The 22,397-nt window shown below is 34.6% G+C and overlaps 2 protein-coding genes across 3 annotated transcripts; both read right to left on the reverse strand.

Moving 5' to 3' along the window:
* Positions 1–1,700: 1,700 nt before the first annotated feature.
* LOC141622654 (uncharacterized) lies at positions 1,701–6,938 on the reverse strand. The gene is made up of 7 exons (XM_074438667.1): positions 6,837–6,938; positions 6,425–6,457; positions 6,281–6,316; positions 5,995–6,063; positions 5,409–5,478; positions 4,858–5,059; positions 1,701–1,967 (listed from the first exon to the last, which is right to left on the reverse strand). The coding sequence occupies exons 1-7, from the start codon at positions 6,875–6,877 to the stop codon at positions 1,852–1,854; spliced, it is 567 nt and encodes a 188-aa protein (XP_074294768.1). The 5' UTR covers positions 6,878–6,938; the 3' UTR covers positions 1,701–1,851.
* A 1,724-nt stretch (positions 6,939–8,662) lies between these two features.
* On the reverse strand, positions 8,663–18,892 carry LOC141619433 (zinc transporter ZTP29). Of its 2 annotated transcripts, XM_074436455.1 has the most exons (13): positions 18,492–18,892; positions 16,924–16,982; positions 16,595–16,687; positions 16,422–16,511; positions 16,222–16,303; positions 15,597–15,652; positions 14,984–15,040; positions 14,655–14,695; positions 13,696–13,763; positions 13,538–13,594; positions 13,333–13,450; positions 13,125–13,176; positions 8,663–8,733 (listed from the first exon to the last, which is right to left on the reverse strand). In XM_074436455.1, the coding sequence occupies exons 1-12, from the start codon at positions 18,553–18,555 to the stop codon at positions 13,131–13,133; spliced, it is 831 nt and encodes a 276-aa protein (XP_074292556.1). In that variant the 5' UTR covers positions 18,556–18,892; the 3' UTR covers positions 8,663–8,733; positions 13,125–13,130. The 2 variants fall into 2 exon arrangements, with proteins under 2 accessions (XP_074292556.1, XP_074292555.1); XM_074436454.1 differs by lacking the exon at positions 8,663–8,733 and having other exon boundaries at positions 12,828–13,176.
* Positions 18,893–22,397: the final 3,505 nt, after the last annotated feature.

Consider the following 22,397-nt stretch of genomic DNA (forward strand, 5'->3'; position numbering starts at 1 on the left):
TACAATATGCTGCTTACCCTAGCATATTGGTTAGCATATTGCAAAATAGGAAATTTTTCTCCATTTTACAAAGAAAACTAACAATTTACTAATCGTAATCTGTCAATTACCAAACACTCAAATTAATTCTGCTAATTATAATATGCTAGTCAACCCTTTTGATAAAATCTGCCATTTATAATCTGCTTTTGCAATCTGCTTATGCTGAAATTAATCCGCTATTTACGCCTATATCAATTAATTTTGTAATTATTCACTCTAGCTAGCTCCCTCACTTCCACTTTTCTAGCCTTTAATAATTTTCTAACTCACCTTTCCGCTCACTTTTCATCATGACTAATCCTTACTTTAATCATCATCGTCATCATAATAATAATAATTTCAATCACTTTTTTCCTATTAATAATCCGTTATCATGTAGTAATAATCACATAATAACAATCCCCATGACTTCAATTTCTTCTTCCCTAACAACTTTATTTCTAATAACAATAACAACCCTATTTATAGTAAAATTAATAATCAAAATTATTACTCTTATTGTAATAAAAATAATATTTGTAATGATGATAATGATATTAATTCCTCCATACAATCACCACCTTATTCCCCTCCTCTAAGAGAATGAAGCTCTTCCTTTACTTAACTTAAGCCCATTACTTAAACACAAGATTAACCTTAATGATGACACTCATGATATCATTAGTGATGATGATGATGATGATGATGATGACCATCATCCTAATAAGTACAATACCATGATGATGATGATGCATATGCATGATGATCATGCAGGAATATCCGAGCGACCATGGGCGGCGGAACTGGGCCTCCAGTTTTGGCCACCGAATTTATAAGTTTTACCAATAAAATTCAATGCAAACTTTACAAACCTCGACGTGTAGTACACTTATTTAGGCTTCATTTTTTTATGGTACACCGGACCTCTATTTACTTTAAGAACCCCTGTGATCATGATATGGGTGATGGTGATAGATCAAGTAATTCATCAACAATAAAAGGTGGAATTATTATTAGTGAAGGAGGTGGATGTTGCAAGACAATGGATGAAGAAGGTCAATTAATTAAGGGACAATATTGGATACCGACACCTTCTCAAATTTTAATTGGGCCAACCTCTTTGCTTAAGAACCTTCAACAGATACAATAACATGCAGGTAATTCAATCTCTTTTGTACGTTAAAAACTCATTTTAATAGTAACAAGGGATTCATACCGTAAGACGGTCTTATTGTATAATTTGTTTATTTGGTGAAAATAAGTAAGCTTTTGTTTTTTCGTAATAAGATTGTATACATGACTTTTATCATACGGAAAATTACTGCCTACATACTACCTATATGGACTGATTTTTAAAATACATATCAAAATGAAAAATGTCTTGATTTTTTGTTCATATTTGTGTTATTTATTCGGCAATTTTTTTTTTTTTTTTTTACAGCTGTAAAGAAAAGTACGCCTCGTCTAACTATTCATGGCCTTACAGGCAAGACCATGAGCAATCTTATTAAAAGCCCTAGGAATAAAACTAAAAGACAAGCAAGAGTGCTATTTCAAGCATAAGAGGTCTCTCGTAAGGATGATCATGTTTCTAACATTAGTCATGTTACTAATTATAGTAAATTTTCCTTAAAGTGAAATGTATAGTATTGAATGGAATTGAAAAAATAGCAAAAACGTAAAAGCAAGCGACATAAGTCATAACATAACAAGTCCAACCGTAGTGACCTTAATTTACAAGGTACCCCTTAGTTTCATGGCATACTCCTTAATAAGTAAGCAAGTAACAAGGTGCCTAATCCTTAACTTATTGGTTACACAACGGTATACTCAATTTACCCGTGAACCCCATACAACTTGACCCCCTATTATCCTCCCTTCACAGTCTCCACGGGGGTGATGAATAAACTCGGTACAATATATGCAACCCTGATTATCTCGTTCATCTGCGTGCATAAATAATAAACAATCAGAACCTTGCAACATACTTGAATTGCTCTGATGGATGTTGGTGAGAAGAAAAACGATGATTATAATCCAGGAAAAATCGCAGGCTGAACTTTGTCGATGAAATCGCAGGCACGAATTAACCCTAGAAATTGGGGATGAACTTTGTCGATGAAATCAATGTTGATGAATCGAGAGATGTGAACTGTGGGCTAGAGTTGTAATTTGGAATACGGGGGTAAGGGTGTGGATTTGAAATGGGCTTATTTATTAATGTTTAGAATTTGATAGGATTTCTATCAAATCCAAATTCAAATTATGCTATCAGCCCAAACACCATATTTGGGCCAAATCCATGATTTAAAATGAACACAAATTATTCTATAAGACCAATATTTAAGCCTGCCTGCTAAAGGTCGTCGACAATTTACTAACGTAGTTGCTCATTCATGTACGGATTTTACTCTTGTATGGACTTTTTTTCATTATTTTTCCATAGTATGCCCTTTGCCTACAAAAAAAAAGAAAAAAATCTCTCTAATTCTCTCCTTCACAAAATTAATCAAATCCGTCAAATTACACAATTATGAATGTTAATTCTCGTATCGATCAACTAATCAATCTAATTCTTAATTTAATAGTTATATCAAATTAAGGAATTGATTTACACAAATTAATTTAGGGTTTGTTTAAACCGTCTTTGATGATGGGGTGAGGGACGGCGGCTGTTGTCGGCGTTGGATGTGAAACGGCGGTAAACTCTTATATGGCATGGGAGATGATTTTTCCGTCCTCAATATACATTCTATTCAATGTACATCGTTGGGCGGTGCTAGTCAACAGATCAAACATAACTGAATCAACCAAAAAAATTGTGTGAATTTGTGTGGCCCGCCAGCAGTACATGAATTGAAGAACGCAAAGTTACTGCATCTACTTTATTTTTCCATTGTCTTTTTTTTTTTTGTTAAATGTCTGAGGAGGCGCAAGAAAGGCGGCGGTAAAGGTGGTGGATGGTGGCTGACGGGTAGTAGTGGTTGAATGGTGGTAGTTAGAGTGAGAAATGGGTAAATGAAGAAGATAGAGAGAGAATAAAAGAAGGGTATTAAAATAAAAATTATTAAAATAAAAGGGGTATTATGGTCATTTACGTCCACGAAAGAGTAAAACTCGTCCATGAATGAGCACCACCCTTTACTAATTATCGTCGACAATTTTAATGAACTTCCAAAACTACCCCTCCCTCACACTCCCCCTTATATTTTTTCCGTCTTGTTTTGTTTTCGTAAAATAATAATTAATAATTACTAATAAACCTCGTTCGGGGATAGATCGTTTTATTTTAATTTTTTAATTTATTGAAACTTATTTTAATTAGCGATTATCGATCCACGCACCCAAAACTAATTTAAGACGGAAATTAATAATTTTTTTTAAAAAAAAAAAAATTGTTGAAAAAGGGCCTGGATGAAGAAATTTTTCGTCCAGACCAAGGTCCGGACAAAGAAATTTTCCGTCCAGACCATGGTCCAGACAAAAATATTTTTCGTCCAGACCCAGGTCCAGACGGAAAATATTTTCGTCCAGACCCAGGTCCAGACGAAAAATATTTTCGTCCGGAAAAAAAAAAAAAAAAAAAAATTCCGGACGAAAATATTTTTCGTCTGGACCTGGGTCTGGACGAAAATATTTTCCATCTGGACCTGGGTCTGGACGAAAAATATTTTTGTCTGGACCATGGTCTGGACGAAAATTTTCTTTGTCCGGACCTTGGTCCGGAAGAAAATGTTTTTCGGCCGGATTTTTTTTTTTTTTTTTTTTTTTTGAAAAAAAAAACATTTTCTGACTTAGATTAATTTTTGGTGCGGTAATCAATAATCGCTAAGTTCTCGTTGATGTTGTTAATTACAAATCCCGCTTTTTTTTTTTTTTTTTGAAAAACCGTTTTTTTTTTGTTTGAAAGATTTTAGTGAGACGGAAATTGACTTGTGTTTTAGTGAGACGGAAATTGATTTGTGTTTTAGTGAGACGGAAATGGAGTTATGTTATGGAGGGCAAACTTGAAAATTTACATTAATTGTCGACGATAATTAGTAAATTGTCGACGACGTATAGCAGGACCCTATTTAAGTAGGACTAACCCAATAACACAAGGCCCAAAAAAATTACTTGATAAAAACATGAAATAATACTTTTATTTTCATAACCTAATATTTTAAATTAACAACTTACCTATTTAAATATGTTAGTTTTTATTTATTATAAAGTATAAAGTTATCGAATTAAAATCAAAAACTTAATATATCAATGTTTTTGCTTGGGCTTTTCTTTTATTGGGTCAGTCCTATGCTATAGGACGGTCCTATAGGAGAGTGGCTGAAGAAATACTGTTTCCAAACAGGCCATAAGTGAAATGTATACTATTAACAGGAATGGACGAAGTAGTAAAACGTAAAAGCAAGCGGCATAACGCCAAGAACACAAACAAATTATACTCCGCATAATTACATAACATGCTTCTACATAAGTCATACCTTAACAAATAACAAGTCCAACCGTAGGGACCTTAATTTACAAGGTACCCTTTAGTTTCATGGCATACTCCTTAATACTCCGTAAGTAACAAGGTGCCTAATCCTTAACTTATTGGTTACACACTTACACAGTATACTCAATTTACCCGTGGACCCCATACAACTTTACCCCCTATTATCCTCCCTTCACAGTCTCCACGGGGGTGATGAATAAACTCGGTACAATATAAGCAACCCTGATTATCTCGTTCATCTGCGTGCATAAATAATGAATGATCGAATCAGTATTTAAAAAAGGAACAACAATCAGAACCTTGCAAGATTTATAAATATATAGACGATAACATAAACATACATGGAAGAGAGTCAGATTCTCCCAAAGAGACGCAGCATTCAACATCAAGCGTAGCACCACTATAGAGCTGGGCGAAATACATCTCCACAGGAGCACGAGGGTCATCTGCCCTCTTAGCCTTGAAGTTGAGATGAAACCTCATGCCATACCCGCATATCTTCCCTTCATATGAACCCGAGTTGACCAACTCCAGCTTGTGACCCTATCACCAACACATAGATCAAACAAGCTTTTTTGGACGGTTATTATATTCGTTCAGCAGTTTATAAACTATACATCTCAGGTAATACCTCTTATTGTTTATTTTCTGAGTTTTATTTTAAAGTTTTTGAGTTCTACTTTAGTATAAAGTTTTTTAGAACATTTACTAAAACATTACACTAAAAAAAATATAATATTGCTTAAAAACTATATTTATAAATGGTATGCTCAGAAAAAATGTGTATATGCTCAAAAACTACAAGGTCTGAGGTATTACCTCAGATGCGTAATCATTTTTCTCTTCGTTCAGTGGCAGAATCAAGGATAAAACACGACTAAAAAACACTAACCTTGTCCTGCAGGTACGATATGGCCGCACTTGCAAATTTGTTAGATTCTCTTTTCAATGGTTCAGCACCCCTAGCAATCACCAAAGAAGAAAAGCATCAACGTATGTACTATGTAGTAACATATATACATACATGGAATCAAATTAAAACTAACTAGTATAGATCCCGCACAAATGCGCGATTTTTAGATAGGAATATTAAAGAAAATAACAATTATACAATTGATATATATTTAACTCAAATTGAAATTTAATTGTAAAATTGGGAAGGTTCAGTATAATTTAGTTGGAGATATAATATAATGAAAGACTAATTATAGATATGATATAATAAAAGCTCAATTACAGTATAGCCAAATTCATTTAGGCGGGAAAATATGAAGATATCTTATTCTTTTGGTATAAGGGGAAGAGGGACTATGGCTCATTTCCTTATTATGACATCAATTGAAATCAAACTCATGGACGAGAAGAATGATAACAGTTCCATGCTAATGAGTGGCAGCACATTTAGTGCAGCGGTTTATAGACCGTTGGTTGGTTGTAAATAGAGAAAGAAAGAACAAAAATGTGTGGAAATTACATACCCAAAAAAGATTTCATCCATATCCACCTTGTTTTTCATTGCTTCAATCTGAGCACTCAAATCAGCAATCCTTCAATTGCAAAAATTAAAAACATGAATCGTTGAAAAACTTAGTATTCTGAGGGAACGGGCGATAACTTACTAATACTAGCGCAATGTACACATAGTATACAGGCCAGAGGCGAGAGGTACTACAATAGAATTCTGAGGGAACGGGCGATAGCTATGTTACGCTGAAAGAAGCCCAATTAGTTAAGAATAGAAAGAGCAAGAATGCCTCCACATACCCAAGCACTCGAGACTCATCCTCTTCATCATCAAACCTTCAAATGCGTAAAATACAAGCGTAAATCATTCAAAAGTGAATAAATTGATAGCATTCAAGTAATTAGCCTTCCTTATTTCAGACTTTCGCGATATATAAATCATACCTGTTTGTTTTCGGAAGACTCTCTTCAACTGGCCTGAAACATAAAGCAAATGAATACGATACAACAAATAGTACAGCTAATTAATGTAGCGAACCCTAACCCTAGATAGTAAACCTGCTACCGTCACACAATTTGGTAGATACATATCTTATTTATACGCAATTTATTTTCCCGGTACGCATTTTACTCATTTTAGTATTTTTTGCACGACACTTTCTATTTACCTACCCCTAACAAAGAAAGACTCTGACCTAATTCTTTGAAAACCTAACCACACAAACGTCCCAACTAATCAAATTTCTTTAATCATGAACACTAATTTAGATTACAACCTGTTTTTGATTAGTTAATTGTAAATTATCAATTAATTGCAAATTAAAGAGCAAAGTAAAGAAGCCATGAGCATACATACCGAAAATAAAAAGCAGGAAGATTATCCATACGTTGTTTCATTCCTTTGGTTTCAGGGAAGCCTTGTTTTTGCTGAGAGATAGCTTTAAGGACAAGAAATCTTCTTTACAATTGAGAAACATGGAGCCCATAAATATATATAGAGCCCTATAGACCATGGGCATGGCCCACCTGACTTTTAACAATATGGCGGGTAAGGGCAAGGTTACATGGCCCATTATTCCGGTCCATGCCTGTATTTGAACAACTCTTTCTGCATGTTAGGGTTGTATCTATGTACTCCCCCCTATTCTAAATAACTCTCCTTATTTCCTTTTTTTCGCCTATTCACAATATTCTTCTTATTTTCTTATTTGACAAACTTTTATACTTATTTTAATCACTCCACCCACAACAATACCTAACCATACTCATACTTTATCTTATTTTAATCACCTTACTCCACAACAATACTTATTTTAATCACCTTACCCCACAACAATTATTTTTTATTATTATTATTATTATTTTTATTTTATTTTATTTTTGTGACGAGGGGTTTATTCCCCCCGGGCCCAGGCATTCCAGCGTCACCACCCGGACCATGTAAACCACCCCAATTGGGGCCGCCGAGATAACCGCATGAATTGCTCATCCGTGGGTTCGAACACGGGATCTCGCAATTCTTGCTTTTGCAAGCTTTGAGGTTACCCAAGTCTACCACTAGACTGCAAGCACTTGGTTAACAATAATTATTTTATTAATCACACAATACCTTCACTCTCTCTAATCTCCTACCCCACTATAATACTTTATCATATAATACTCCCCTCCCTTAATTATCGTGTCTTCCATGAAAGGGGAGGGTTATTAAGAATAGGAGGGAGTATGTATTGTATTTGTCAGGTAATTTGACTGAATGGAAGTAAATGATACTTCCTCCGTTCTAATGAATTGTATACGTTTGCTTTATGTACATATATCAATGCTTGTTTTCTTTCATTCATATCTTTAGTTACATAATACTAAAAATTATAAAAATTTGATATTTATAATGTACTCGGCAAGACAATTTAAACAAGATCTCAGTTGATTTATCTTATATATTAGAAGTTATATTGAAGAGAATAAAGCAAACGTATACAATTCATTGGAACGGAAGAAGTATAATAATATAGCACTAATATATGTTTAGGCCACAATTAAATGAGTTTTGAGTGACGGAGTACATTACCGTGTAACGTTACGACTTACGAGTTACGACCACCCGTAGGAAGAGAAATAAGAGATCATTAGGGGCAGCTTTGAAGAGATGTAGGTGTCAATTGTCATGTGTGTGAAAGTTTATTCATACTGTTAACCTACTACAGTTGACTGTTGTTGTTTAACTGTGGACTTGCCAATGGAACGAGTCTTGAATATGTTAGAACTTGTTTAAAACCGTCTTAATTTAAACAATTTTTCTCATTCTATTAAAATAAAGTTGGAAACCAATCAAACGGAATGAATCCTCTCCATGTCCCTTCTCTCTATTTTCTCTGTCAGCTCTCGAGTTGTGATACTTGAGAGTTGAGACTTGGGTTTGAAATCCGAAGGCAATAAAAGTCGTCTTTGTGACTCACTTTACAACAATAAAAAGAGCAGAACATATCACTACTAAACATTAAAGATTGCTGAACTTTAAACATCAGATTCACTACTGAAATTAAAAGCTTTACAATTTTATTAAGCTTTTCAATAGTGTGCAGTGCACTGGCTACAATAACCTACTAGTAATTCACATTAAACAAGGAGTTTCAAATGTACTTCGATATGACCAACTCCGGTGCATTGGGTAAGTAGAAGGTTACCAGCTATAATACTCTGTCGATAAAGGGGGGAAGACGTTGTCATCGTTGGAGGCGTGTTTATCTGAGGGAGCTTGTCCAGATTTTTATCACAGGATCACTGTTCGGCTATAAACTCATATCTCTCGGTAGGCTGATTTCCAGAATATACAAGCTGCAATTCCATTGAAGTTAATGGGTTGCAGGCATGCTGATAAAATTCTGCGGAAGCATGTAGAACATCATCATCGTCTTCAAGGACTGGAAATAGAAAAGATAGATCATCAACACACGTCCAACAAGATTATCCCGTCAAAATAGAGGTATAATAATCGCATGGGTATATCATCAAATAGTAAAACATCGATCTCATCAAATATTGTTATAAAGAATCGCAACCAATGGTTACGCCTAAATGGGAGTAGGATGGAAAACAAATGATTTCTCTTATCGTGTTAGAGGGATACAGTATAAGGGCTCTCTAGTTCAGGAAAAATAACAGGATATATAATTGGTCAAGAAACTAGAACCCAACTGTAAAATCTTGTCAGTAGGAATGTATAACAAGTACAACACAAGGAGCAATCTCATGGTCACCTAAATGAAGAGACTGACATATGTAATCAGAGAAAGGGATGAATGACAAGGCGTTAATATTCTCAAAAACATGTGCAAGCTTGACAACAAAAACCAATTTAACAATATGGAAAACATGACGGATATTTGCAGAAGTATATTGCACACATATTCCAAAATGATTCGATAAATGAAAATCGGGGGATTACCCTTTTTTTGGCTAAAACATCTTTAATCTTATCAATTAAGACCTTCCTTACTGAATCAATCGACTCCAATTGCACTATGTAGACACGTGATATGCTACTGATATCCTCTAACCACTCAATACAAAATATCCCAGTTGCCTAATCGAGACAAACAAAACCATAGGTCCCGTCTCCGAGTTGTTCCCACTCAACACAACAAAGAGCATGATGAACATTCACGTATTCAGGCACCAAATTCCCTTGTACAACTGAACGCAACTCTTCAACCTAACGTTCACCATTATCTTTATAACTTGGTACGATGATTACTACTTCTCTACATTCAACAATTCTTTAACAAATCGCCATTCCATACTCTTGACAAGTTAATGTTTTACCACTAAAAGAAGATGGGGTCACAATCTAGAAACGAGCCTCATCGGTTTTCGGTTTATGGTTCAAATCATCATATTCACATGCTTGGTAGATACCAAATTCTTTTAAAGCATTAAAAACTAGACGAGGTCTATTATTGACTAGGTCGGTCAGATAAGTTAACGAAATTGAGGGATGATGATCTCCTCTCAAAAATTTTGAACCAATGGCCAATCTATATATATAAAATATAAAAAGGCAAGCGTAAACATTGGCTTTCAACATCCAACTTTTAAGACTATTAGAGCATGCCACATCATCATTATTATTTAAAAAAAATTGAAAAAATCATAACATTAAACACTAATTAAAGCACAATAAATATTAATATTTGCTTTTTATTTGTTAAGAAAATTAAACAAAAAATTAAACTTAAAATTAAAGCCAATATATCTAATATTAAACACAAATTATAATTCTCACCATAATCTCTCAAAATAATGTTAACCATTCAATTTACCTTAAATTATTGTTAAACAAATAAAAGCATAAAAATTTCTATTTTGAAAAATTTCTTTGAGCCTGAATTAATTACATAGCTAAACAAAATGGGAGACAACAAAAATAATAATAATAATAATAATAATAATAATAATAATAATAATAATAATAATAATCGTGACAAAACACTAATAAAATTAACAATATTTGTGGCAAAATATTAATAATTCATGGCAAACGTTTAGTAAATTGTGAAAATAATATTTTGACGATATATTATGGCAGTATAGGTATAGATTGATAAAAATAAATTCTTATGAGTCCTTTTTGTTAACGGGGGCTCAGCATAACACCACCAACGTGATAATACAGCTAACCTCGTGAATTATTCACGGGTAATAGAACTAGTTGTAACATTAAAACATGATAAACAGAGTGTGCCAAACAAGTTGGGTAAATGCCCTGGGAAGTGGGAGCTGACACCGGATTAAAACGGGGATCAGAATCTGGCGGATAGTGAGGACCCGAAAAGTAGGTTTCATGACTATAAAGTAGCGCGATATCCCCATCTACCATCCAAACCCAACCTTAAACCCATAAAACCCCGGAAAACGCCTTTTTCAATCATTGATTCCTCCGGGTGGAGAAATTTTCCTGATTACTTTTGAAACTTCAGTTTTACCATAATCAATTTTTACCATTTCCAAATGATCCCATTCTTCCGCGTATAATTCATCCTTCGTCATTTTTGCTTTCCCTTTTCTATCTCCCATTTTTTTTTCACCCACGTATCTTGAATTTTCGGGCCTTTAATATTAGGGTTGGATGGAATCTTCATCTTCAATATTAGGTTATATTTTTTTTTTGTTTCCTGTTCTCTCCTACTTTCACTCACGTATCTTGATTTTCGAATAATAGATAACAAAAATTGTTAAAGCAAGAAAATTTGTAGATCAGAATTTTACATGCAGCGAGGAATCGCATTTTTATTTGCTGATCACCGGATTAGGGTTGTAATAAGGGGAGGGTGGGTTTATATATATATGTGAGAAAGTAGGTATTTGGGAAGGGTGTGGCATACGACGGATTGAAATGGGTTGGGGGAAATCTTCATCTTCAATATTAGGTTCTATCTTTTTTTTTTTTTTTTTTTTTTTACTTTTGGGCCTTTAATAAATCGTGTTATTATTATGGATATATATTAGGGTTTTACTTTTTTTTTTTTTTATAACTTTTGGGCCTTCAATAAATCGTACAGTATCATCTTATTCTTAAGAAGACTAGCTAGTTGTAATTGTGGAGTTGACAAGGAGGAGTCTTACATCAGTTTTGGGACTTGTTAAAGACCGTTTTAATTTAAAACGCTTTTTAAAAATAAAGGTGGAAATTAAATAAGAATTGCTATAAATTAAATAAGAATTGGTGGAAAAATAAAAGCCGAGGAATATATGCGTTAAAAACTCCAGAAAGCAAAGTTGGAACCTTGTAGTTAAAAAGAAAACTGCAAACCTACTCTTAACACAAACTGAGGAACTTACAAATCGAAAACGTAGTAGCCGCCAAAGATGTTAATCCAATAGAGGTCGCCGGATTTGACAAGCCATCATACGATTTACGAGTAAACAACTAAACATCTCTTCATTCTACCTTTACAGGAATTGTCACATCGATATAGAGATCAAGAGGCACGACATCTTAAATTGTGGATCGCGACCAGGGGCGGATCCAGCCCAAGGGCTGTCTGGGCTGGAGCCCAACCTATTTTTGAGGAAAAAATTAATAGATACTAACTTGTACAAATAAGGCATCAATCTTGTATTGACTCAGTGGTAAAGTATTGGCTTCTACTCCCCAATCTCATGGGTTCAAACCCCAGGAAAGGAATTTTTTTTCCTAATAACCTATTAGATTTATCAATTTTTAATATTTAACCTATTAGATTTTTCATGATATGTTAGCTTTTCTTCGGAATTTATACTTTGCATATAGACACTTTTGTTCAATTCTTCTATCCAAGTAATCAATTAGTTTAAGAGGATGTTTACTTATGAATTTTTTTTTAATTATTCTTGCGGATATGTTAGTTGATGGAAAAAAAACCATCAGAGAGAAAAAGTAAGAAGGGAAGGAAGGAAATTGAAACTAGGGGAAGAGAGTAGTGATATTATTTCGAAGGATAAAATTGAGAATGTATCACTTATCTTGGTCCTTTTGTGTATAAAACTAAATATGAATAATTTACAAGGACAAATGGGATAAATATAATATCGATAAAATTTCAAAATTTTAAATTTTTGACTCGAATATCACAAAAGTAACACGTAAAAAAATTAATGGTGAAAGCACTTATAATTATCAATTTCAAGGCTGCTATTACATTTCAGAGAAAAACACTATAGCCCACCGTACATCTAATTCCTGAATCCGCCCCTGATCGCGACTAGATACAATATTATGATTCAATTAGAGTAATACCAACCAAACATGTACATATCAGGCTGTCACCTCTCGAGTTGTGATACTTGGGTTTGAAATCTGACAGCAATAAAAAGAGCAACATATCACTGCTAAACAATAAAACATTGACTCATAGCTGAACTTTAAACATCAGATTCACTGCTGAAATTAAAAGCTTTACAATTTTATTAAGCTTTTCAATAGTGTGCAGTGGCTACAATAACCTACTAGTAATTCACATTAAACAAGGAGTTTCAAATGTACTTCGATATGAACTCCACTGCATTGGGTAAGTACCAGCTATAGTACTGTGTCGATAAAGGAGGAAGACGTTGCCAAGTATGAGGTTGGAGGCGTGTTTATCCAGATTTTTATCACAGGATCACTGTTCGGCTATAAACTCATATCTGCCGGTAGGCTGATTTCCAGAAAATACAAGCTGCAATTCCACAACAGTTGAAGTTAATGGGTTGCAGGCATACTGATAAAATTCGGACCTTTCCAAACGGATTTTTTGGATGAAATTCGGTTGACAAGTGTACGAACAACATTGGAAAAACCAACCACAACGAAACTTTGATAGAACATTATATACCTCGCCGACATAAAAGCCATGCCAAAGAATACGGCCTTGACAGCTTGTTTCTGACCAGCATAATCAAATGCCAACGGCAACATCTCATGCAAGGTCAGAAATGCCATAACTCCACCAACTGCAAAACCCAAACCACTCATTAGACGTGTAATAGAAAACACATACAGATATACGGAATATCTGAAATTTGTCCAACAAAATGTACCTGCTCCAAGAAGACCCTCCAAAATCTCAGGATTTAGACTGCTCGGGAACAGGTATGCTACATCACAGAAAAATTTAAATAAGAACAGTTCACCCGTCTAGATTCAGGCTATATACAGAGAAGAGGATATCCTATTTCTGGATAGAGTTGGTGCTTACCTACAATTATAACACCTAGGGGCTCCGCCAAACCGGAGAGTGATGCTAGCTTAAATGCTTGCCACTTGCTGCAGCACATCAACAAACGGATCTTATCACACTAGATACAGGAAATTCAGAAAGTCGACATTGTTGCACATTTTTACATAGCGACCACAGTAAGACCTTATGAAACATGAACATACACGTCAGATCAGTATATTTTCTACTTTAGAAACTAAAAAAACTTGCACTTGCTCTTTTGGTAAAGAAAATGACCAAGGTTCTACTAGCTGTCAACAATTAACATTGGATTGCCTAAAGAATTTTTTTTTAACAAGTCTTCAGCTTAAAATGAGACATCTTCTAAGTTTCAGTACGGTGTATATATGTCTCCGACGGTCCTACACTCCTACCCCATTCTCAGCGTTTTTCAAAAAAAAAACAAAAAAATATTTACTGCTCGCTCCGTTCCAATCATTTGTGAACCTTTGATTAAAATATTCCTTATAAATAATGAAAAAGGTAAAAAAAAAAAAAAAAATGCAGTGGTAATATGGTATGCTTGGATTGAGACCTTGAGGGTAATAAAGGGATCATCAGAAGAAAACATGACAGGAGATGGGTGAGATGGTGGTAGTTAAATGATTAGAAAATCGGTAGATTTATATCCTTCAGTACCCTCTACAACAAACAAAAAACTCCATTTATCCTTTTTTCCCCCTTTATTTTAGCCTCCACAACCCCTTAAATTTATCCCCACTCCCAAGTGATTGTAAGAGTTATCCTTTGTCATGGCTCCCATTTCCACCTTACAACGAAAGACACAGTCGGTTTTGTCAAGAGATTCACAAAGAAGCAGTCTTAGGTGAGTCACCGGTCAACGCTAGATATGAAAACTAAGATGATGACTCTTGTAGCTGTAAGAAAACCCAAGGTCCCAAACAGCTACGTGAAAATTCATTGACAGGATGAACTACCTCTGTGTTGCGAAGTAAACTGGAAGAGCAACTGCAACGCCCTGTTAAACCAAATCGGAGACACCGGTAAGACAAAGCACATTACAGATTTAACTTAATCCATACTCCCAAGTCCCACCTTCCTATATGATACTCTGTCTATTTGACCAGGTTGGTCAATGATAACTTTAACCGTGTTTTCTTCACAATATAAAGTCACATGGAGAAATTATAAATGGGATGGAGTTTGTACAATATATGAACCACCCCGGTTATCAGCACAAGCAGGAGTAAGGATGTTAAAGGACATGAAGCAAAGTTACTCAAATGCTAATAATAGCAAACTATACCTCAGGAATGTTATGCAAGGCAATAGCCAGAGCCAAATTGAGTCCCACTCGAAGGCCCTGATACGATAGAACAATACAGACATCTTAGAGGAATGGTTTTACCAGATTCAGGAATTAGTCAGCATATCCTAAATACAAATACAGTGCAACTGTGCACGAACATGAAATTTGTTTGCCGAAGATCTGAAAATCAGTAAACTTTATTTGACAGTGTCATAAGCATCAACGGGAGACAACAGAATTAGCAATAGCTAAAGTACAGCTAGTAGTTTATGATTAGTTACACGTACAATTCTACAAACTACTAAAATCAATAATTTTGTTATTATTAGAAGCATAACAGGTCACGGATGAGCAAATTCAGTCTAATTACTCTAATATAAGATGTCCAAAGAGACTAAACACTGAAGACTCCCTCAAATCCAATCATTCGTATAAGTGTAAAGTGTACTACGTACTCACAGTACATTGTCTTTAGAAATCAAGAGCTCCATTTAGGACAGTCAGACAATGCACACAATAAGCCACAAAAGTTGGGCATACGTACTACTACTGAACACCCGAATGAAAGCAATGCGTGCATGAAATCAGGAACAATGTCACTACAATATACCTTTATGGATCCAAGAAAAACAGCCATGCCTTCTGGAAAATTGTGTAAGCTTATTCCTAAACCGAAAAAAAAAGGTTTCATAAGTTCAACCCATATAGATTGTTTCACATTATTTTTATGACGAATATAAGCTGTCCAGCAAGAGATGCCTGGGGCAGACAACAGCAGAAAGTTTTTTTTTTTGGTTTTGATTTAAACTGATCTTTACGCAAATTAGATATGATATAAAAAAGCGCCACAATGAACTGGATTTTTTGGCTGCAAAAATTCTGACTCGTCATTTAAAGAGTATGAGGACACAACCAGAGCATAATTTACATCCTGATTCACGCTTAAGCAATGTAACAAATTCTTCGTCATGCTCAGACATCTGGCATATGTTACTGGGAGTGTTCACGCTACGTTGTCTTTCCGTATTCCACTGAATACAAGGCCATGTGCACTTGGACACTTCATTTTTACCCGAATGGCAATAAGAAGATAGCTAAATATGAAGGAAATGAACTAGAGCACTTGACCGGTTGGAAAAGGTCGACAAGTATCCACTATACAACAACAACATTACCCCAGTGCCAAACTGGCTCCCGCAAATTGCGGGGTTAAAAAAAATCAAAAGTCAAAGTACCTATGGCTGTAATGATTCCACTGTACATAACTTGGCGTCGATGTTTTTTCATAATATCCTTTCCCTTCGCATGTCCATTTGTCTGATAAGCAGCGGCAGAATGTCAACAAACCTTAGATAGTGGACCAGCTAGTAAGACTACACTTTAACTTAAAACAAATTAAGTTGACACATCTTTGTGAAGGAAAAATGAAACTAACCTTCTTGCTTTTAACATCTGGAGTAGGAGCAAGTGTCGGTTCTGGGATGAAGTTCGCAATGAATGCAAAGAATATGACTCCTGAGAAAAACTAAAGAAGGTGGATTATGTGTTAGTAAACACGTCAGTTGAACCAAATTTCTACAGAAATGAAATTTAACGACGGTAAATTACCCAGATATTTCCTTTCAAAAAGCCTATTGAATTTATGGCATTGTGAGCCAAATCAAAGAATGATATGCTAAGCATTAGACCAGCAGCAAAGCCCTACAGGAGTAAACAGACGATTTTAGGTAACAGACGATTTTAGGTAAAAAGGAAAAGAAAGCAATATAGGAATGCCTTCAGTGGTGGCGCTAATTTTGACAAGTTCCTCATTAGACTAAAATTAGAAAGCATATGAAGCTGCTGATATACTTCTAACTATGGGATAGCCACAATGGTTAGCAACAAGATCGACTAACTAAGATAATATTATGGTTTTAGATAACAATGTGGATCACCTGTAGCAGCCCAAGCATCTTCAAGTTTGGAGCATTACTGAGTACCACAAGAAGTGCACCTGTTTGACATCCAATGAGCCACAAGTAAGCTTTATCGTACAAAATTGCTCCAGATTTTTTATACATGTTTTTGTTACACGACAATGTAGGCAATTTAGAGAAAAAAATCATCCAATTATCAACCACACAAACACTTCTTAATACAAACTGGATTTGTAATTTATTTTTTTTTTCAAAAAAAAAAGGTGGTGATGGTGATCAATAGCTTAATAAAAACTAGTTAAATGAAATTGATCAGGAACAAGTTATAAGTAATTCCACATGAATAGACAAGATACCATCTCTGATCTCTTAAGATATATCCGAAGTTAAAAAGCGGAAGTCAATAATATACAATCAGACAGGGGCCAAATAGTTCAAAGTCTTCAAATTCCATCCATCGAAAATCAGACTTTACATTGACTGCAGGTCGCACATAGCTTTCGACTTCAGCCCTATCAGTAAAAGCGCCTAAAACATACATTTATCCTACATTAACATCACGAGACTTGAAATATACAACTTAATTCAGCCCTATTACCTTCCTATTCCCCATTTTCTCCTACAAGAACCAAGTTTTTTGAATGTTATGTGTCCCATTATTCATTCTTGTATTTTGAATAGACAAGTTACCATCTCTAAGCCAACTTTTACGACAGACCGAATATAAAATAAATCCGACAACTGATTGGCTGATTTAAAAGCAAAAGTCAAATCAAATATAATCAGACAGGGGCCAAATTGTTCAAAGTCTTTCCATCTATCTAAAATCAGACTTTACATTGACTATAGCTTGCTCATAGCTTTCGACTTCAGCCCTATCAGTAAAATCGCCTAAAACGTACAATTATTCTACATGAACATCATGAGACTTGTAATATACAACTAATTCAGCTCTAAAAGCTTCCTTTTCCCCATTTCCCCCTAACGGAACCAAGTTTCTTGAACGTACAATTACAATTCATTCTTGTATATTGAATGAATTATGATCAAAACCGAAACCAATTCACTCTTTGGAGTCTTTAATAATCCACCCCCTTCGACGACAGGCATACATCTTCTCACTGATGCAAATTAGCAATAATGATAACAATGACAAATATCATTTTCCAACTTCTTGCACTAATCAGTGATAACTTCAGCCATTAACTCATGCTTCTAAATATCGCTCGCCACACGATTACACCAGCAAGTTATAAACGTTTTGGAGTTCACCACCACTGCATTCTACAGCATTTTAAGTCAATGACGATATTGACTAAATTTAGCATGATCACGCCGCAACCAATACCGCGACCCGCAACCAATACCGCGACCGCGACCGAATCCAAAACACAATGGCCATTATACACAAGAAATCATCAAGTTCAAATAAACCTAACTACCATTCAACCACAAATATAATACCAAATCAAAACTACACTAAACTAAACTAAATTATTCAGTTCAAAAATCAATTAAATAACAATAATTGTACAAATTAAACTTCATAATTGATTAATTAAACCAAGAAAATGGAAAGTTCATACCTAAAGAAGTGCTCAATCCACCAACAAGAGACAGCCCAAGAGCAACCAACACCTGAGAATCCATTACCCAAAACCCTAAACCCTAAATTGAAAAATACCCAGGTATCAAAATCTTAACTTTTCACTAAAATTTCAAAAACCCAGAAAAATTAAGCAAATTTTGAAAGAAATTGTTCAATAATGGAGGAAAATGAGTGAAATGTAGTAGTAATACTAATTAAAGGGAGAATATTGAAATTGTTCTTTGTTTCTAAATTTAAGGAAGTGAAAAGAATCAAAGGAAAGATGGATGTTGAAAGAAAGAAAGAGATGGTTTGAAAAGATTGAGCAAGAAACTGTCAAGTTTGAAGAAAAAGGTAGGAATTTTTTAGTTGGTTTTGATGTTTGGGCATTCTTCATGCTTAAACTTCATCAACCTAGGGATGTCAGCGGGGCGGGTACAAGTGGGTACCGCCCCACACCCGCCCAGTTGGGGCGGGATGGGTAGAGTTTTGGCGGGTGGTGGGGCGGGTGTGAAAGATGTACCCGCCATGGGTCATGGGGCGGGGATGGATTTTGCATCTTACCCACCTAATACCCGCCTACCCGCCAATCAATATCAATACTATATATTAATTCCAGAAACCAAGGGACTTCAATGTAATTAAAGAAATTTATACAACTTAAATATACTATATAGTTTTAAATCGATAAAGACGCTAGTGTGATGGACAGCGATAAAGGGACCTCAATGTAAATATTTTATAGTTTTGGTTAAAAGTATAATATAAAGATGCCTTTATGGAGAATATTTATGGAAACTATATTAAATTAAAGTAATTAAATCTAGAAAACACAATAATATAGTAATTTTCCTTAAAATTAACATGTCCCACTTATGCAATTAATTAGTATCATCATAAAATTATAAATTAAATTAAATGTAGTAAAAGTAATAGTAGCACCAACGAGATTAATAAAATTAACGGTATTAATGTGGGAGTAGTGACAGTTATAATTAATAATGCCAGTGGGAGTGTATATAGTGAATGTAACAACGAATATAGTGAAAGTAACAGTGGTAACAATGAGAAAAAGTATGAACAATTAAATAACCAATTGACTCAAGAAAATATTTTATTTATTTAAATATAGACTGGATAAAATTAACGGGAATAATGAATTTAACAAAAAAAAATAGAGGAATTAGTAAAAGAAACAATAGTAACCACGGGAGTAGTGGACGTAATGAAAGTAACAAAGAATGTCGTGATAGCGGGGTAGTGAACGTGTTTCATAATTTGAAAACAAATTTTACATTTCATCATAATTACAAGATATGCCATAGAAATATATATTACTAATAGTAAACATGTAAGTTAGACAACTCCAACATAGTTTATTTCATTGAAAATAAAATTTAACTGTAAATAAAGGTAGCCCGGGCGAAGCCGGGCACCAAACCTAGTCATTTAAAAAACTAGTAAGATTATGATAATTTTATAAATTTTATTTAGTTATAATTAAGACATAATGTTAATAATAACTATTTTATAAAGTTTTTTACTAACCTATTTGGTGAAAAAATAAAAATTAACATGATTAAACCAACTTTTACGGAAAAATTTTATCGAATAAAATTATGTTGTAGCGGGTTAATGAGTACTAATTAATAAGCAGGGCGGGTACGGTTTTATATTTCCACCCATTGGGGCGGGGATGGTTTTGGAAACTTGTACCCGCCACGGGTGGTGGGGGCGGGGATGGGTACGAGTTTTTCTTAGTGGGCACGGGTATGGGGGAGCCTATATCCACCACCGCCCCGCCCCAATGACATCCCTAATCAACCATGTCATACTTGGTTTTTTTTTTCCCCTTATTCGGGTTTCGATTTGGTTTTCTTATTCGGGTTTTGGTTTGGTCCAGATAAGAGTAGAACAGTCATGTAAGACAAATTCTCGTTTAAGACGGGAGTCAGGGCTATCCTTGTTAAGTTTAAAAGGGGTCAAGTATCACAGACAAATGTAAAATGCATTGAGAATAACAAAAAAATTGTCTCATTTGTCCGTTTTAAGCAAGATCTATTAGTCATGTAGACTCTTTTTACTAAATTTTTATGATTCAATTGTATACTTGAAAAATTAAAATATCAAACTTCACCCTATAATGATGCATTTTTGGCTGAGGAGGTTTGCGATAATTCTCGTATATCATGTTATCGACTTAATATGTACCTAGCTAATGAGAATATATTGATAAATAAATGATCGGATTTGACTGGTGTATTTTTTATTTGGATTTGATTAATCTATAGTGATGTTGTTTTGGCTTTGAATAAAAGGACAAAAATGGATTCATATTGGTATATTCTAAGTTATCATTAGAAAAAAAGGGGAATGATGATTTACGCCATTGACATTGACCCTTATACCCTGTTCATTTGGGTTGAATAGAGATGAACTAGACTAAATTGAGTTAAAAGTGAACTGAAATGAGTTGAACTAAATCAAAGTTAACTGAAAAGAATAAAGTTAAAATATAAGTTCAGTTGAACTGAAATAAGTTAAATTTAATATGAGCCGAAATTAAGCCGGAAAATAAACGGGGCCTTAGAGGAGTAGTTGGGGTGGTGGAGTTGGGCTTGAGATGACTCCTCAACTAGCCCAACTGCCTAAGTTGATCATATCCCAAACATACCAAACATATGCAAAATTGCATCCAAATTAACGATTATGCACTATGAAAGTGTTCTAGCTCATGCCATGAAGATGAGTCCTTGTATGCAGTGGCATACCATGACTAGGGGGGTTATAATGTAAATTCAAGAACCAGTCATAAAAATAACGTCATCTTATATACATAATAAAAATCGGTATAATTTTACATATCGGTCGCTTTCTATATGATAAGACTACAAAAAACTGGTAGGCTCTCAATTTTTTTTCTAATCATATTAATTTTTTTTTTTTTTTTTTTTTTTTGCAAGCAAAGGAGAATCCTCTCCAGCCTACTCTACCCTAAACTTCATCGGGGTTGCCCCACGAAGGCCGACCAGCCGATCCAAGGAGCGAGCAAACCCTCGGACACCCAGACACCGGCAAGCCCAGGGTCCACATATTCAACGGGGTTTCCCCTCGAAGGCCGAAATAACTGCATGCGTTCCCCACAGTGGGATTTGAACCCAGGACCTCGCAATTCGCAGAATTTTCCACGCTTTGAGGGAGTCTGGAATCACCACTGGGCCACAAGCACTTGGTTTAATCATATTATTATTAGAGAGGAAATAGAGAAAAAAAATAGAGAGGATCCAAATTAACGGGCATGCAAGAGAGCTTGCCATCGTATTCTATTCCATATGCACTAATAACCCATTTTCTAATTAACCATCTAATCAATCAAAATTCATAGCTTAAAGAATGTGATATAGTTTACCAATTCATGGACTATACAACCAGTTGTATATGTTGTACCGTGTAGAATCTGAGCTTTGTGTCAAAGTATCCGAGCTTTATATTAAAGAATATGAGCTTTATTAGAAAGTATTGAGTTCATCAATTTAGACATTAAATACATGAACTTTAAATTAGCTCAGAAAGAATACACATAGGCTCGGATTCTTATACTTGGTTGTACCATGCTTATGGTACAACTGGATGTATAATTCTATTTGTGATAGTTCACTTATCATTCTAAACAAACATAATTATAATTATATGAATCATTAAATCACACATTATTATTATTGTCAACTGCCCATTTCCTTGGATACATACATATTTTACCAACCAAAGCACCAACCTCATTATAATTAAGTAAACAAATTGTATAGAAATGTCTCTAGAAAAATGATTCCAGAATTTCAGGTTGAATTCACATCACCTTTAGTTCCAAGGAAAAGCAAGAATATGAATATATTTTTATATTGTC

The sequence above is a fragment of the Silene latifolia genome, chromosome X (genome assembly GCF_048544455.1).
Source record: "Silene latifolia isolate original U9 population chromosome X, ASM4854445v1, whole genome shotgun sequence".
Taxonomy (NCBI): domain Eukaryota; kingdom Viridiplantae; phylum Streptophyta; class Magnoliopsida; order Caryophyllales; family Caryophyllaceae; genus Silene; species Silene latifolia.